The sequence below is a fragment of the Cryptomeria japonica genome, chromosome 1 (assembly GCF_030272615.1).
Source record: "Cryptomeria japonica chromosome 1, Sugi_1.0, whole genome shotgun sequence".
In the NCBI taxonomy this organism is placed as follows: domain Eukaryota; kingdom Viridiplantae; phylum Streptophyta; class Pinopsida; order Cupressales; family Cupressaceae; genus Cryptomeria; species Cryptomeria japonica.
Window position 1 is genome coordinate 151,270,889 of NC_081405.1, and position 18,746 is coordinate 151,289,634.

The 18,746-nt window shown below is 39.4% G+C and overlaps 1 protein-coding gene across 1 annotated transcript in view; it reads left to right on the forward strand.

Annotated features, from left to right (window-relative positions):
- The first annotated feature begins 2,039 nt into the window (after positions 1-2,039).
- LOC131079716 (peptide deformylase 1A, chloroplastic) overlaps positions 2,040-18,746 on the forward strand; it is a 37,087-nt gene continuing 20,380 nt past the window's right edge. Inside the window, exon 1 of the mRNA XM_058017739.2 lies at positions 2,040-2,739. Within this exon, the coding sequence (XP_057873722.2) occupies positions 2,269-2,739 (471 nt within the window). The 5' untranslated portion in view covers positions 2,040-2,268. The remainder of the gene's footprint in view (positions 2,740-18,746) is intronic.

Here is an 18,746-nt window from a genome sequence, read left to right on the forward strand (position 1 = left end):
TACTTGAAATTTCATTGAAAAAGCGCCGGGCATTGTGGCTAAGCCACAATAATAGAGTTTTTTGCTTCTTCAAAGTTTGGATATGTTTGTCTTAGTCTACACTTCATGAATCTATAATCCACATTTTCCAAATCTGAATCCTATACACAAAAAAGAGAGTAAATGGTGTTGGACTGTATAGGGGCTTGCCTAAGTCAAACCTCGGGTAGGAATTAACCTCCCCTACAATAATGATGAATAGAAAAGAGAGCTTGCTCTTACAGGGAAAAGGCTAAAAACCTTAAGGAAATGCAGAATTGAAATGTTATACCTTTGTTATGAATTTTCTTGTCTTGAAGCCTGATGAAAGGTTGATGTTGCTAGGTGGGAGTTCATGCATGTCTTTACTCATGGAGGAAACACATAAACTTGATCATGGATGTCATCTTGAATGCTTGATCTCTCCTTCACTGCCTTCAAGATGACTAATTACTTTCTCAATTGGAGTTGAATTTCTTATAAAGAGACGTATTGAGAAGTGATATTTGAGGGGTTAAGACTTGATTTTATACTCAACCTCACAAAACATTTTAAATTTTTTAAAAAGGTCAACATCGAGGAGCACTTTCCCGCTCAATTTTTTTTATTGTTGGAGGGTACAAATTTGGGCCCCTTTTGATTGGACCATGCCACTAGGCAGGGGACTAGGGCGCTAGGCCTAGCACCCTAGTCCTCCCAAGTCCAAGAGGACTAGGGTGCTACATACCTTAGTCCAAACCTATTGGGCTAAAAATTTGGTCATGAAGCCTGAAAAGGTGTTGAGCTTCCAAATTTAGGCTTTTTCTTGAGTAGGATTAGTAAAGTTCAGGGGGAGAAAGGGAGAAACACCAAAGTGAGACACAAATGAGTATGAAATTGTATGAGGATAAAATTTACGACACTATAAGAACATAATAGATGAAATGAATGTATATATTGAAAATATCATAACAAATTGTTTTGCATAATTGCAAGGAATTCAAGCTCATCTTATTAAATTTGGAAGGAAGTGATAGAGATATTGTCAAGTTAGCCTCCATGAAACTCAAAAATAAAGTTTGATCAAATAGAGGGGATCATGTTGTATATAATAGTCATGGAGTGTTATTGAGTTGGTCTCCATGAATGATACACTCTATGTTTAGTGATTTGTGTAGTACACATGAAAAATCACTCTAACTAGGATGTGGTGTAGGACTTAGGAAGAGCCACTTCTATCTAAGATGCACAATTAAGATGAAGCTTGGATTTGAGATGAGATGATTTAGTTCATAATTTGACCACTCCCCTTAAAGATGTCTATACCATAGGCAGTGGCGAGTAGGACAATCATTTACTGAGAAGGAAGGATTGGTTCTATCATCAAGCTTCTTGTGTAATCTTTGTGAGAAACTTGAGCTCAATGAGGATATCATAACTTTTTTGTTGTTCTATTTGTTTGAAGTGACATAGTGATTAAACTTGTTTTCACCATTAAGATAGTGGGGGTTGAGACAAGGACTATGCCAAAGAGGGATAGTAAAATGTGACGTGTTTTAATATACATTTTGTAAACAAATAATTGATTATTTTCTAAAAATAAAGATTAAAAGAAGTTTCATTGTTGAAGTGTCAAGGTCAAATATTGAAGTATCAGGGTAATTGTTAATGTTGAAGAACTTTTGAAAGATTACAATGCTAATTGCTTTGGGTTCTCTCTTTTTAATTAAAATATCTTACTTTTAAAATCTAAATTAATTTGGATGGTTGTAGCTTAATTGGCGAGGATGATGATATATTCATTGATTATGGCATCCACTAAAGTTCAAATCTCGTAAGGAGATTCAAATCCCCTAGAGGTACAATTGAACTTGGTTCAACTTTTGGTGACTTTGAGAGATTAATTTTCCTTTATAATCATTGTCTATTAAAAAGAGAGATTATTTTTATAAAAATATTTAAAAATAAACACAAGAAAATATTTTAAAATATATTTCAGATTGATAAACGGACAGGAGGTATTAGTTCCTCGTCTTAGGGGATCAGCACTTCATTTCTACATATATAAAACATGCCCAACAAGACTAAGCTTTCCTAAGCATGTAACTTGCTATCAGTGGAACGACAAATTACAGGGCACGAATATGGCAAAACCAGCACTCGGGACACTCACATATAAAAACTTTCCTTAAGCTTTTGGCTATCTAATGTTAACTTCTTGCAATAAATATAACATAATAGCATTGCTGAAGGTGTTTGCTGGAGGCGAGGATGGGGCATGGATTGCTATCTCCTACAGTCTACTGTAGAACTTACAACCCATCTGCCATTTTAGCCACATTGAATGTCTCTAGAAGCTGGGGAAGCCTCATGCTCCAGATAAATCATCTTGGCCCCAGTGCGGGCATTGGCATTAAGTCTAAGCCTGTCCCTAGCTTAGTTTCTAATAGGATTGGGAAATACAGATTTTTGGGAACACATAGGAATATTGAGACACAAGACAAGAGGATGACAAGTGTGCCTTTGGCTGGTGGATTTTTTGGATTTGGAAAGAAAAAGGCTTCTCAGTTGCCAGAAATAGTACAGGCAGGTGATCCTGTGCTGCATGAACCTACAGGTGAAGTTCTACCGGAAGAGATTGGCACGGAGAGAATTCAGAAGATTATAGATGACATGGTTGCTGTCATGAGGGCCGCACCTGGTGTTGGGATTGCTGCCCCACAAATAGGAGTGCCATTGCAGGTATGTTGTTCCAAGTTCTTAATTATCTTATTTTGTATTGTTGTCACTGTGAAGAATACCTAAATGGTGGTTTTTGCAAGAAAGAAATTTCAAAAGAATATGAGAACCTGTTCTTACGGCTTGAAGTAGCATTACAGGTTTTTCTAGGGTCTAATCATGTGCCTTGATTTTGTTTTGAGTAGAAGAAGCCTTTTGAGCTTGAAGAACATACTTTGTCCTGCACATACTTGATAGTAGTACTTAACTACGCACACAATATATACAACATTATTAGTAAATAGCTACAACATTATTGACTTGGGCTATCTTGCTAGTAAACACCGTTTCTTAGCATCGGTTACAGCTTAGCAGATCTCTGGGACCCTTAATATTATCATTATGCTTTGATTTGGTAAACCCATTTTATGTAACCTCTTATAGAGAGTATTGAACTTCATTTTTACATATTGCAACTAAGTTTTGACATTATCAGCTGGTTTGTGAACCTGGGTCATCATAATTGTAAACATTTCCAACTTATTTTGATTTAATTGTTATAATCCAGTTCTATTGGCATTTTCACCTCCTTCCTCAATTGACATTCATTAAATCTTTGGTAGCATACCAGACAATATGATTGGTGTTGTAATTCAGAAATAGAAAAAAGAGAAACTTGAACCATTATCCGAGTGCCTACACATCTGGTAGAAACAGAGGATACTGTTGCAGTACTAAATACTCTCAAACAGGAAAAAATAAGCAGCAAGACGAGTCAACTTCAGAAAAATCGTTAGAGTTTGTTATTATGCCACCAAGGTAATGAAAGTTAGCCTTCCACATGCTGTTATACAAAGCTCAACGATAATGCATGCTCTGCGATCAGTTTCATACCTTTGCATTAATTGTTCCTCTCATTGTTGATCAGTGGGATTTGAATTAGAAACTGGTGGAATGCTGGCAAATATTTGATATCAGAAATCCCTCCAAAGGCTTCACTACTTTTTCTCATCAAAGATGCCAACAGCAGTGCTCGTGGCATGTACTCAATTGGTGTGGTAGCCAAAATGACTGAAAAGTAACAATAAAATTATTTCAATATACTGCTAATAAATAGTAGGATATCCAAGTTTACACCTCTTAATGTAATATATTGGGTATGTAGTGCAGACCATTTTGCCCATCCTTAAGAAGCTTTGACCAAGCATTATTTTAAACCAGTGTTCCACGGGCGTTGGGGACGCGTTTCCGGGACGGGGGGACAAAGGGCCTAAATTTGGGGATGGCAGGGGGAGGGGCGGACCAAGGGCCTAAATTTGGGGACGGCGGGGGGACGACGGCGGGACGACGGCGGGGGGTGGTGGGGTGGTGGTGCTCATATACTTATACATATACATATAGTACTTGAAAAACTAGTTTTGAAAAGATGTATGACAGTATTACAGTGTAAGAATTACATTTCAAATGAGACTATAGGAAATTTGAAATACTAAATCTAAATACCAAGATTTCTAAGTTGTGTTGTTATATGGAGGCTAATCAAACTCGGAGGTTAGATTTTCCTTACTTCTATCGGCGCGGTTTCCCCCTATATTTTTCAACGGGGGTTTGGGGGCAGCGCCCCCAAGTTGGGGTCAAGGGGCATCACCCCTTGCGGGTTCCCTGTCGCGATACAGGGCGGGGTCGAGGGGCAGCGCCCCGTGAGGCCAAAAATACTTTTATTATTTTCTAAAGGCGTCGGGTGTTATTTTTCTATTGGCCCACGTCCAATTAGAGTTACCCCTTAACCCTCAAAAAACTTAAAAACTCACTTTTTTAAAAAATTTTAATTTTAAACATTGCATATAAGTGGGGGCGACAGGAGACGTCTGGGCGTCTCCCCGTCCTTGGAGAGACGTTTGCACGTCTCTTGAAGGACGGGGAGATGCCCAAACGTCTCCCAAGGAGACGTGGAGGCGTCTCCATGTCTCTTTGGGAGACGCCCAAACGTCTCCCAAGGAGACGTCTCCACGTCTCTGTTGTGACCATTTCACACATCGCCCCATTAAAATGGGGACCCCCTCTTTTTGCTTTTGTTTTGCCTGTTCTTCTCTCTGCTTTTAGGGTTTTGAGTGAGTGAGTGAGTGGTCTGTCTGGGCTAGGGCTAAGCCTTAGGGGGTTTCTTTTGGATATTTTTCAAGCTGAGTCCAGTCAGATTTTGAAAGTTATTAAGTGTCCTTCCGAGGGTTGATTATTGAAGTAAGGTAAGAAGTCAGATATGTCCCAGGTTAGGTCTAGTCAGGGTTTTTGAGGGAAAATCCAAATTTTGTCTAAGTGTTAGCATTTTGAAGATGAAATTGTGTATTCTTGCCTAGGTAAATTTTGATCAAATTTCGGAGGCAAGATGATACCTGAAACAGAGAAAGTGCTCTTGTCCTTCACTCGAGGCCCAGGGCGAATTTCATTCTAAGTGTAATTTCTTGTTTTGCGAGGGCTTGCTAACTGATTCCTGGCCTTGAAGATGACCTAACTCTGCCTTGTGAAGTGATTGGAGACTTAAATTTTGGATAGATTAGCCAGAAAGGACAAAAACGCTCCTGTCCCTCACCCAGGGACCAGGGCGAAAATGTTATTTGATGCATATTTGTCACTGACTTTTCTATTTTGTTTTGTGCAGGGTCTCCCGGAGTGATAATTGGACGTGACTTGATACTTTTGAAGATTTTGAAGGCACAAAAACGGTGAATTTTGAAGGTTAAAGGAAAAAGTGCTCCTGTCCCTCTCCAAGGGACCAGGGCGAAATTTTGGATTCCCTCATCTTGCAGTGAAAATAGGCCAAGTGTTGGATATGAATGGAAAACAAGTGGTTTTCTCCACCCGCCTGAAGAGGTTTTAGCTTGGAAAGGTGAAGGATTTTGTTTGAATCATCAAAAGTGCCCCTGTCCCTCTCCAAGGGACCAGGGCGAAAAGACTTATTTGAGCCATTCCTGGCCTTGTTTGGTCAAATTGAAACATCAAAGTCATAGTGAAGGATGAAATGAACATGATAGAGCATCCAAACTTGATTGAAAACAATGAAATGACGAAGTTTTTGCCTAGAAGGTCAAAAGTGCTCCTGTCCCTCACTGAAGGACCAGAGCGCTTTTCTTTATATGCAGAATTTTAGACCTTTTTTGGACATTAACTCTTATTCATAGCGTGAAGTAAGATGAAATCTTCCCTAGCAAAAGAATTTCGAGATGAAAAGTGAGACAATTTGGCTTAGAAGGCAAAAAGTGCTCCTGTCCCTCACTGAAGGACCGGAGCTTGAATTTCAAATTTGCACTATCTTTGCAAGGTTAAAGTGATTTTACGATTTGAAGAGGTCAAGGGAAGCATGTTTTGTCCATTGAATATAATTTGAGTGGTTCACAAAGGAGTAAATCAACCCAAATGACAAAAAGTGCTCCTGTCCCTCACTGAAGGACCATGGCACTTTTTCAAGTTTCTCCTCTTTGTTTGATATTTTATGGCAAAACTTGACTTGGATGGGAAGGACGAATGATGTTTTATGCCTTAGATGCGATTAAAGGTTTAAAAGAACAAAGAAGTATGCCAAGATGTAAAAAGTGCTCCTGTCCCTCTCCAAGGGACTAGAGCGATTTTCCAAAAAGTGTAAATTTCCTGCAAGGCCAAGGCAAGTTTGTGATTGAAATGAATGGAAGAGGACATGATTAGCCCATTGAAGATAATTTGGGAAGCTAGCAAAAGACGGATAGGCTTGAAATTGCAAAAGTGCTCCCGTCCCTCACCAAGGGACCAGGGCGAAAAACATGTTATCTAGCCTTTCTCGCCAATTTTGGACAAATTGAGGCCAAGGCGCAAGTTTGAAAAAGTTTTTAAAATGCCTTGAAGTGGAATTGAGATGCGAGAGTTGCAAATTTTGACGACAACTGGCAAAAGTGCTCCCGTCCCTCACCAAGGGACCAGGGCGCAATTTCCAAATATGACCATTTACCTTGCATTTTGAAATGATATTTTTATTACCAAGGCTCAAGATGGAGTGAAATGTGATATTCTACGCCTTGAGGGTAAATTGAAGATTAATGTGATCAAGAATTTGCACAAGGACTCAAAAGTGCTTCTGTCCCTCACTGAAGGACCAGGGCGCTTTTTATGAAAACAACAAATTCTCTTCGAGATTATGCTAAAGCAAAGTTGTGTGAGATGGTAAGGATCCTCTAAAGCATGGTGAACAAAGGTTTGACTTCAAAAAATTGAGAATACTAGCCTAAAAATGAAAAAGTGCTCCTGTCCCTCTCCAAGGGACCAGAGCGAAGTCATTAGCATTCTTTATTTTTGCCATATCCCAACGTTGATATCCTCCAAATCGCATGAAATGCCAAAATCGCCAATTTCAAAATGTTTGAAAAAAAATAAAAATTAAATTGGCATTTAATAAAGGCGCATAGCATTTAATAAATTAATTTTGAGCCTCAAAAAATCGATTTTTTTATTATTAAGGTATTTAAAATTAATTTTTGTGAAATTAAAATTGAAAAAGGAGCGCTTGAGGTATCATTTTTTATTATTTTATTAGGTCGGCCTCTGTTTTTTTGCAATTTTATTTATTTTTTGGCCTATTTAGCCAAGCCGGCCTATGGGGAGGTGAAATGGTGAGCGCCCTATATAATAGGGGTGTTTTGGGCAATTTTAATCATCATTCATTCATTACTTCAAGTGCGATTTGAGGAGCAAGGAAGGAGGTGCGAAATCTGGTTTAGTTGGAGCGAATTATCTTAAGTGTTGAAGACTAAAGGAGGCGCATTTTGCCAAAGGAAGGACTTCGATCTACATTTTGCCTAGCGAATTCTCCTTATTTTTGCATCATTTTTTAGAATTAATTCTCAAGTGGAGGTATGGCGAGATCATCCTAGTCCCAACGTTGAAGTTTTAAGTTTTGAACTTTAAGTTTTTGAAAATTGCGTAGTTAATTAGGAAATGATAACTCAAGATTTATCATGAAGTTTCCTAATTAATATCTTTTGTCTTCCTTTCTACTCTATATTTCTACGTTGCAAAATATATTACTCATTATGAAATGTTGTGTAGGTGTCAAGATGGCGACCCCAAAGGCAGGAGCATCCACTAGTCGTCCAGCTCTCATGAAGGAAGATCAGAGGAATGAAGAATTGGAGACCAAGATTGTGTCAAAGTGGAGCAACATTGGAGATACCAACTTGGGAAACTTCATTGTGAAGAAGTTTCGAGAGGTCCCTTACATTGGAAAGCCATCACCTGTCGCAAAGAGAATAATTGAAAGTGGCATCATCAAGGCGGCCGGTTTCCCTCCAACAGTCCAGTGCCATGAGCTGATGATCGAATGTGCTCGCCATTATGACCCACAATCAAGATCAATCGTGTGCAAGGAAGGGAACACTTTGGCTTACCTTTCGGAGGAGGCTATAAGTGAAGCTCTCCATCTTCCAGAGCATAAAGATATGATTTACAAAAGCCTAGAAGGAGCCAGGTTCATGTATGAAGATGATCCAGACGCTTGCTTGAGCATCATCAATAAGAATTGGTTACTCAAAAGTCGTCCTCGCTTGAGCAAGATTCCCAATACACCACATAGGATCGACTTCCAGGAGGAGTACAGAGATTTGATAACTTTGCTCAATCGAGTTACAGGGGCTCCTCAGGCCTTCTATTTTGAGAAGTGGATGTTCTACTTCATCCAAGTGATAGTTCAAGGAAAGGAACAATTCATTGGGCTAGAATTATTAGCCATTGCTTGGACGTGCAGTTAAGAAGACTAAAGCCTACTAAGTCATTTCACATGAGCTCATACGTCATATATGCCTTGATCAGGAGTTTCGAATATGCAGGACTACCTCACAGAGGAGTGATCGGAAGAGAACCCAAAGAAGTCAGAGTTTGTGATTCTTATGTTCATTTGCATCATCCACCAGGAAGTGACTACAAGTTAGTCAATGATACCTTCACGATGAATATCACTAGGATATTGCAAGGCGGGATTCACAATCGACTATCTCTAGATGCACAAGAGCTTGTAAAGAGGTATGGTGCTTGGTTCATCCAGTTTCCAAAGTTCACATATATCAGAGTCCATGGATGTCCTTCACCCCCCTACATGTTGCCGAGGTATCCGATAGACAAGATAGTGCTACTCGAGGTGACTAGGCAGTTGGGAGACTATGCGAAGGCATTCAGACACAGGCATAGAACTGGAGCTCCCGTGCCCATCATATTGGGGAATTCAGTTGAGGTATGTCCTAATGCTCTAGCCTTAGATGATGCAGAGAGAGAGTTGGCCTCGTATTCATTCACGTTCTTTGCCTTGAGGGAGAATTTTGATCCTTATGGGTATATAGAGGAGACATATGGTAGAAAGTACAAGCACGAATTTCAGGTAGAAGACTTTTGGATGAATCTCTCAAGTGATTTAGAAGTGAAAAGAAAGATGCATTCCAGATTACCTTTAGATTTCATCAGGAAATGCAAAGTTTACAAAGTGGCCGATCAAGCTCAGGACAGTGGCAGACATCTCCAGTCATCCTATGACAGAGAGGACAAAGCAGCAAAGATAGATTGGAACGAGCCTGAGATTACAGACTTGAGAGCTTTGATGGCTCAAGTTTTGTCATGTACTCGCAGATGGGTGGATGTACAACGTCAAAAGTTAAGAGAACAAAACTTACCAATGACTTATACTTTGGAGGAAAGACCAGAAGAAGGAGGAGCAAGTGCAAGTGAAGACAATTCTCATCCTAGAGGCGCGAAGAGGAAAGAAAGACCTGAGAAAAGGGAACCCTCCAAGAAGAAGCAAGAGGCTAATCGAGATCGCTCATCAGGTACATCATCTTGACATGAGAAAAGGACAAGTCAAGTTGAAGGACAAGAGATGACGATGCCTGAGGTGGATGAATCTATGGAGTCAATAGTGCAAAATGATAACCCTGAAAAAGGGAAGGCACCTCAGCATTCGTCAAGTCGATCTCCCCAAGTCAATGAGCTACATGAAAACAAGAATGATGATGAAGTGACATCTCCTCTCCAAGAAGAAGAACCATTGCCTAAAGAAATACAAGTTAGAGAGACGAGATCCGCCATTCCAGATTGGTTGAAGGAGAGACTGACAAGGGTGATTGTGATTGAGGATGAAGATAATGTAATTGACTTAGAGAGCCTTGTAGGAAATTCTCAAGAAGTAACAGAGAAGAAGAAGGCCACCAAGATGTCCAAGATGATCAGAGATGAGACAGGGTCCAGGAAGTTGCAGATAGCTACACTGGCAGTGGACAAGTATGAAGGTGAAATCCTTGCAGAAGGGTATGATGTAGAAACATTTGAACTTGGTCCACTCACTGCTGAGCAGGCACTGGATGAGGCAACCGATTCATTTGAAGTACTTAAAGACAAGCTTAAGGAAGAAATGGAAAAGAATAGAAAGCTTGAGAGAGAGGTCGGTGCTTAGAGAGGCTACTTTAGCCATCTCAATCAGCCCTTGGGACGTCGGGATCCAGCAGTGTCTCCTGTGCAAGCACTTCTCCTTGAATCAGTTGGCGAGGCAGAGAGAGTCAAGAGCTTGGTTTAGCTTATGAGCTCTTGGATTGACAAATCCCACACAGTTGCCGTTGAATTTGCAACAAGAATGATGCAGACAATCCACCGAGCTATCCAGGTCCTTGAGATCGTCCACAACCTAATGATAACGGTAGCCGCTTTCGCTCACACTAGAGATGTTATCATTCCTATTCTACAAGTAATCAGGCAAACACCAAGGAAGATCCTAGCACAAGAAAAAATAATGGATGGAGGAGCTCATAATTTACTCCAGTGGTCAACTCTACTCTAGATGAAGAAGGTTCTTTTCGAGGATATCAGCACCAAATGCAATCAAGTTGAAGGCGTCATCCATCCAATTCAGGATAAGGTGTTTGAGGTGTTATGTACCATTCTTGGCAGGAGGATCGAAGTTGAGACAGATGTGGACCTTCAAGAGTTGGAAGAAAGAGTCAAGGTCATCTTTTGCAAAGATGAGAATGTCATCACGGATGAGCAACATGATCTAATGTTCGCTACTATGCTCCTGATTGAGAAGATCAAAGAACGCGAACTTGGATGGGATACGACTCTTCTCAAGGCCTTTGATCAGGTTATTCACTTGGAGGAACGAATGAGGAATCTTCCCGAGATTCCTATTGCTGAGATTGAGGGAATTGTGTCCAGATTCATTGCATATGCTAAGAAGGAACATTGGAAGGGGAATAAGGTTCTAGAAGAGAGGTTGTTGTAGATGGCGTGGCACCTTAATTATCATTGGTCTATGTTTCCTAGATTTTTGTGCCAATTAAATATTTGGCTATGCATTTAATATTGTTCAATAAAAGGGGAACTTTTTGTAACAAACCCTAATTAGGGTTTAGGTGTCAGAATCTCAGCCGTTGATCTTCTTTTGATCTGCGCCGTTCATTGTAATTGAGGATGCTATATATACCCTCACTCATTTTCATTTTGTCATAATTAGATAGTCAAATAATTAGAAGATTAGAGCTTTTGGAGAGAAGAAAGTTATTTTGTAGCAAGATTGAGCATTGAAGAAAGAATTTCAAGCAATTGTTGTCTATTTTGGCTTTGAGATCAATAAAATATTGAAGTTATGGTGTTTTATTGCAATTCTTGTGGCTATTTTCATGGTTGTTTATTTTCTTGAATCATTCTTAGTCGAAGTGGCATTTTTAGTTTGAAGGACTAAGTGTTGGGCTTGATCTTTGGTGAGATTCACGTTCCAAACCACTAGCTTCTTACTGATTGTAAGGACGCCTTGTGTGGTCAACTGGAGATATTTGGATTGCTTGAACCTTCAATCATTATTGAACTATTGATATGTACCTTTATGGTAGTGTCCATAATTCTTGATGATTCATCACTAATCACCTTAGAAGATCGCATCAATTCCAGTAGAGTTGTAATTCCTTGGCGATACTGAAATTGGTAGAATTTTACCAAGTCTAGCTTGCATTGAGTCATTTGTAGGATTAGGTTAGAATTCATCTCTTGCAAACCCTATCTTTTGATCTTTTTTGAGAACCTGTTAGTTTTAGGAAAATTCTATTCCTGCAATTCGGAAACGTAAGGCCCCTTGATGAAACAGCATTTACAACGACCACTGGTGCTTATCCACACGTAGAGACCCTACATCGAAGAACCTTGGAGTCATCCTGATTGATCCTTTTTTGCGACATCTTCAGCAATCAGAGGCTTTATTCAAGAGAGGATAAGGTACCCTTGGGTATTTTATTCTGTGTTTGATAGTGTACAAAATACACGTCAACAATCTCCACGTCTCCTTGGGAGACGAGGGGACGTCTCCGTGTCCCGGCAGCGCTTGGGTGGCGGTGGCGGGACGGCGGGGGACGTCGCGTCCCTGTCCCCCTGTCCCCGAGATGTTTCTGACGGGGGGACGCGCCCAAAAAGGGGGGGGACACGTCCCTGTGGAACACTGTTTTAAACCTGTCTATTGGCTGATGAGAATGAGGGAAACTGATGGCTTTTTTTTGGCATCAAACTGTCATATTCCATTTACTTACTATTCCATCCATTCATTGCCTGGTAAATTGGTAACATTCTCCTTGCCATCTCTTTATTCATGGAGGAGTGCGCAATTAGACTTAGAATTCAACTTAGATTCCACGTTTGAGGGTTTTTAATTCTGTCAAGACTCATGGAAAGATTGGCTCTCATTCTCATCCAAGTGTGGCCTGCACTATTACAAGCCATAGACATTTTACCACATGGTTTTTAATATTTTATCGTCATAGTGATCAAATCCTGTCAGATCTGGACTTGATCCTGTCACATCCATAATTTAAGACATATAACATAGGTCTGATCCAATCCAGATTTTTTTTAATTATTTATTCTTTTCTACAAATAAATGTTTTCATTTCTATGCAAACCTACATACCATCTTATTTTCTATTCCCAGCCAGAAATTATGGTTTTAGATATGTATATACCATATAATATTTTAACACATACATACACACAACCCTTGCCCTCTCCCTTTCAAAACACACACACACACGCATTCAAACATGCAAACACCCATACTCACAACCCTCTCCCTCTCCTCATCAACACACCCACACACGTACACACATCCACACACATGCATACACCCACACTGCACGCACACACCCCCACATATACAAATGCACAACATCCATACACACAACCCTCTCCCTCTCCCTCTCCCCCTCAACACACCCACACACTTACGCATATGCACATGCCCCCACACGCACCCATACACATGCACACACACATACATCCATGCACTCATACACATGCGCACACCCACACACTCACACACATGCAGACCCACACAAACACAGCAAAACACACAACTATGCACACACATGCACACGCTCATGCACAAATTCACACATATAGTTGTTTTCTCGTTCGGACCTTATGATTTGTTTTCTCGAATTTCTTCCTTCCCTAGACAAATCTAGATTTTCAAACTTGTTAACTACGGTTATCATCATGTCAATCACTCTGCCTTGCCGCTCCTGTTGGACCTCATCCATATATACACTATAAATTTGACTTTGTGTCGATTTTAGTAATATGTTTTTGCATTTCTATTATTAGATCAACACCAAGCATTCTTATTGTTCTGCCAATTAATTATCTTAGTTTGCATGCCAATTGTCTTATCCATCAATAAGTATGTGCTTCAATCGTATATCTTTTTAGCAACAGGGATGTCAATATTCACTTTGTTGATGTTCTTTATATTGTGTAGGTGTCTATTCAAGGTTGATTAGATACCATCAGACTGATGTGGTTGTTGAGGTGGACTGACAGTGGTTGGCCATGGCTTTGTAACTTCATCATTATCTTGTCTTTGAAAGAGATTCATCTTTCATTTGTGGCAAGCCTGGCATATTGTTTGCTCACTTCTTGTGTTCATTAATTTTGAGGCTATTTTTAATAAATCTTAATTCGTTCTTCCTTCTCTTTTTTCTTCTGTTCTAAGTTTTCTTTTGTTCCTTTTCCAGCTAAGCCATAATGTTGATCGCAAATTTTGTTTTGTGCTTCCTGGATTTGTCATTGTAACTTTGGTACCATTTATCTTTTTTTAGAGCTTCAATGATCCTATTTTTCTCAATATTTTTCAAATTAATTGTTATAGAAGCAATTTTTTCATTTTTCTTTGTTTGGCATGGGTCCAAAAGTCCTTTGATTATCTTTCTTTTCTCACAACTCGGAGGTTGCCAACCTACAAATTAACTAAATATGTCTAACATTATAATAAATAAAAAATATTAACTACAGTAACTTAACTAAGGGTGAGGAATTTTTTATTGTAAGAGTCTTGTGCATAGTCGTACTTGCAAAACATAGAGTTTCATAAATTCTTAAGCAAGATAAGTGAGGTTGAACACTTGTCCATGAAGCTCTAAGGTTTGAATCTAGTTAGGTACCACCTTTCTAATCAACGTGCTTACAACTCATGAAGGTACGTAGATATCTTACACAACTTAGCATATGCCACACAAGTTCTTAAGACAACAAACAAGGTGATAGCAATACTTTAAGTTGTTCATATAAATATAAAATTATGCACTTTTAAAAGTTGAGAAATCAGATTAAATAGAATCAACTATAATCATGATCATTCCATTGGTGACTGTTGACGTGTATTTTGTACACAGCCTAACACAGAATAAAATACCCAAGGGTACCTTATCCTCTCTTGAATAAAGCCTCTGATTGTTGAAGATATCGCAAAAAAGGATCAATCAGGATGACTCCAAGGTTCTTGTATGTAGGGTCTCTACGTGTGGATAAGCTCTTTGTGGTATGATGTGATTTGCTGGAATCACAAGGGGACTTACATTTGATGCCTGAACTTCTAATCTGCTTTGAATAGTGCTGGAACGTGGGATCTTACTAGCTCTGATTTGAAAAAAGGAAAAAAGACGAGGGCGAGGATAGAATCTAATCCTAATACTAAGGAATGTAGGAGCAATGATTGATCTTTGATGAAATTCCAACTAAGTCTTGTTTTGACATCGCAGGACCATCTCCACAAGGCTAGTGCGATCTTCGAACGAAAGCTTTATGATGTTCAAATCATCACTGCAAGCATAGACACCATCAGGTTGATGCATATCGATGAAGAAGCGACAATTGAAGTTAGGCTTAAGCTGAACGATTCCAGTTGACTACGCAAGGCAAGTCTGCAATCAACAAACTGCTAGTAGTATGGATATATGAATTTCACCATCAATCAAGCACATTTCTTCCACTCATCTACTAACATGAAATCAAATATGAGAAGTATAAAGACCATGCAAATTGTCGAATCGACCCATAAATTTCACCATTTCTTCAATGAAGTTACAAGTCTTTTACAACAACATCTTGGCAACAATCTTTGCCTTCTCTCTCTACTCTACTCTAATTGCTTCCAACTATTCCTAACTATTCTAACTATTTTCTAACTCTCTCTGCCTAATACCTTTACAAATGAAATGCCAGGGCTTATATAGTGCCCACAATACAATTCGATGGCTAAGATCAATTTGAGATCAATGGCTAGGATTCAATAATAAAAACCCTAATTAGGGTTTGTTACAACCATTACATAACATTTAATGCTTGACCAATGATAAAATTGTATTGCTTGGACACATGTCCTCTCTAGAAAATTCCACCAATGGATAGCTGGGGTAGGTACATCGAAGTTTGTGCCACCTCCCATGAGTTAGGTACATCGAATCTGGACATGCTGAGGTGGACCACACTGACTGGATGAGCGATGACTAGGATGCCACCTCATTTGACACTTGGAACTTGGTAGATATTCAACTTGATGTTGTTGAGAAGCTAGCTTTAATTAATTCTTCTGGAACTATCTGCTTCTTCAACGAACCCTTTGCTTTGACTTCTTGTGTCCTTGATTTGCAGGATGATGATGTACCTCGCCTTGGAATGCTGGATTGGAAGAGGTCGCCCTTATCTTGATGACGTTAGTCCAAAGAAGGCCATCCTTGTCGATGCTAGGCTGAAGAAGGTCGTCCTTGTCCTTGCTTGATCGTCCTGGAGGAGACCGTCCTTGATCTGGCTTGATTTTCCTTGATGAGAGCCTTCCGACTTGTAGATCTTTCGAGTTTGGGAGTCGCCATCTTGATACATACACAACATTTTAAAATTAGTAACATGTTTTGCAACGTGGAAATATAGACTAGAAAGAGGATTTAAGTTTTAAATTAGGAAACCTCATGATAAATCTTTGAATTATCATTTCCTAAATTTAACTAAGCCACTTGAAATTGAAAATTGAAAATTGAAAATTGAGACTAGGAGAATCTCGCCATACCTCCACTTGAGAACTAAATCTAAGAAAAGATGCAAAATTAAGCAAGTGTGCTAGGCAAAATGTGGATCGAAGTCTTCAAAATGTGCTTCTTCTATCAACTTCACCACCTCTAGCCTTCAACGCTTTGAGGAAAATTCGCTCCTTCTTTAGTCTTCAACTAAATTCGCTCCTCCTTAGACCAGATTTCGCACCTTGTTGTTCTTCTCCAAATCGCACTTGTGTGAGTGGATGAATGATGAATTAGAATCGCTCAACACACCTCCACTATATAGGTGCTTACCTCTTTATTTTCACAAAGGCCGACTTGAAAAAAAAAGGCCAAAAGATAAATAAAAATTAATAAAAGAATAAGGCCGACTTAATCAAAATATTAAATAATATCCCAAGCGCTCCAATTTTATTTTTAATTTTAAATGCCTTTATAATTAGAAAAATTCGATTTTTTAAAGGCTAAATTAATCAATTAAATGCCTTGTGCGCACCCATTAAATGGCAATTTTAATTAAAAATATCAAGGCTCATCGAAATTTAGCATTTAATGCAATTTGAAAATGAGGTTGGCGCCTAGACATGGGAAGAATAATGAATATTAACCTCATCGTTCTGGTCCCTGGGAGAGGGACAGGAGCGAACTTTGTGTTTGAGCTCAAAATTGTCAACTTTTGTCGTAAACTCTTTGTTCACCATCCTCTTAAAGACATCTTCGATCTTGTGTAACCTTGCCTTGACGTAGCTTTGAAGGAAATGACTGTTTTAATGAATATCGCCCTGGTCCTTGACTGAAGAACAGGAGCGCCATTTTGCTCTGTGTGCGAACCTTTGATCATATCGACCTCCAATTGCTTTCTAAACGTAGAATATCACTTTCTCTTCCATCTTGAATCCCGGACACAAGAAATAGTACTTTGCAATGCAAGCATTTTATGTCTTTTTGAAGATTTCGCTCTGGTCCCTTAGAGAGGGACAGGAGCGCTTTGGCCATTTCCCATCACATTTTGCGGTCTTTGTAACTTCACTCTTTTTCGAAGCATTTCCAACATCATCGCCACCTTGTACCTTGGATTCATTAAAATTTAGAGGGGAAGGCTAAATAGCCTAGATTTCGCCCTGGTCCTTGACTGAAGGACAGGAGCGAATTTGCACTTATAAGCTCATTTGCGATTTGCCACCTTTCAAATTTGTCTTCAACGTATTCATTATGCTCCCCTTTACTCATCTTTGACATGAAACTCACTTTAACTTCGTGGGAAATTTGTCTTAGGAGAAAATTGCTCTGGTCCCTTGGAGAGGGACAGGAGCGCCTAGGACAAAATAGGCTTCACTGGCTTTTTGCAATCTTCAAAATTATCTTCAATAGAGTGGTTACGCCTCCTTTTACTTGCCTCAAACTTAAAAACTTTCTTCACCTTCGCCAAAACTTGTCCTTTAAGCAAATCGCTCTGGTCCTTGGGAGAGGGACAGGAGCTATCATTGAAATTCGCCCTGGTCCCTGGCAAAGGGACAGGAGCGATTTTGACTTTTGAGTAGATTTTCTCCATCGAGGTGCACTCAAATTATATTCAACTGATAAAACACACTTTCTTTGTTCTCCTCAAATCGCGAAATCATTAAAATCTTGCAAGGATAAAGCAATCTTGGATTTCAAGCTCCGGTCCTTCAGTGAGGGACAGGAGCGATTTTTGCTCTCAGGGCCAAATCTTTTTACTTTTCACTTCAAATTTCCTTCGCTAAGGAAAATATCATCTCTTTACACGCCATGAATAAAAGTTCGAGTCCAAACAAGGTCTAAAAATGTGTATATGAATAAAATCGCTCTGGTCCTTCAGTGAGGGACAGGAGCGATTTTACCCTTCTAGGCAAAACTTCATCATTTCATTGTCTTTGATCAAGTCTGGATGCTCTATCATGCTCATTTTGTCCTTCACCATGCCTTTGATGTCTCAATTTGTCCAAACAAGGTCAGGAATGACTCCACTAAGCTTTTTCGCTCTGGACCCTTGGTGAGGGACATGAGCGATTCGCCTTGGACCCTTGGAGAGGGACAGGAGTGCTTTTCGCTTTGGACCCTCAGTGAAGGTCAGGAGCGAAATTTGACTTTTCGAACTCTCTATCAGGACAATTTTAATGGAATATAACATTTAAGTGACATTTCCTTCTATGTTTCTTCCTTCTATGTGACATTTCCTTCTATGTTTCTTCCTTCTATGTTTCTTCTTTCTTATACTTTAAGTTATATTCCATATATACTTTCAGGATGTTTGAGAGTGGTTTCAGACCTCCAGGAGTTATATTGCAAAATCTAGTTTTTTGAGGTTTTTCAGTTTCCAGACTTAGTCAAATTCAGGATCAGGACATTCCAGACTTAGCCAAATTCCAGGATCAGGACATTCCAGACTTAGCCAAATTCCAGGATCAGGACATCACTCAAGCCGGACTTGCTTATCCATGTGATCACCTGGGCGACACTCAAAATGCAAAGGCTAACTGACAAAACCCTAAAAAACCAAAAAAACAAACCCTAAAAAGCAAAAAAAGCAAGGGTCCCCATTTGCAATGGGGCGATGTGTGAAAACGTCACAACAGTGACCAAGATATATGAAGAAATATATTTTCCATACATGCAGACGATATCAGATGTGTAATAATAATTTTA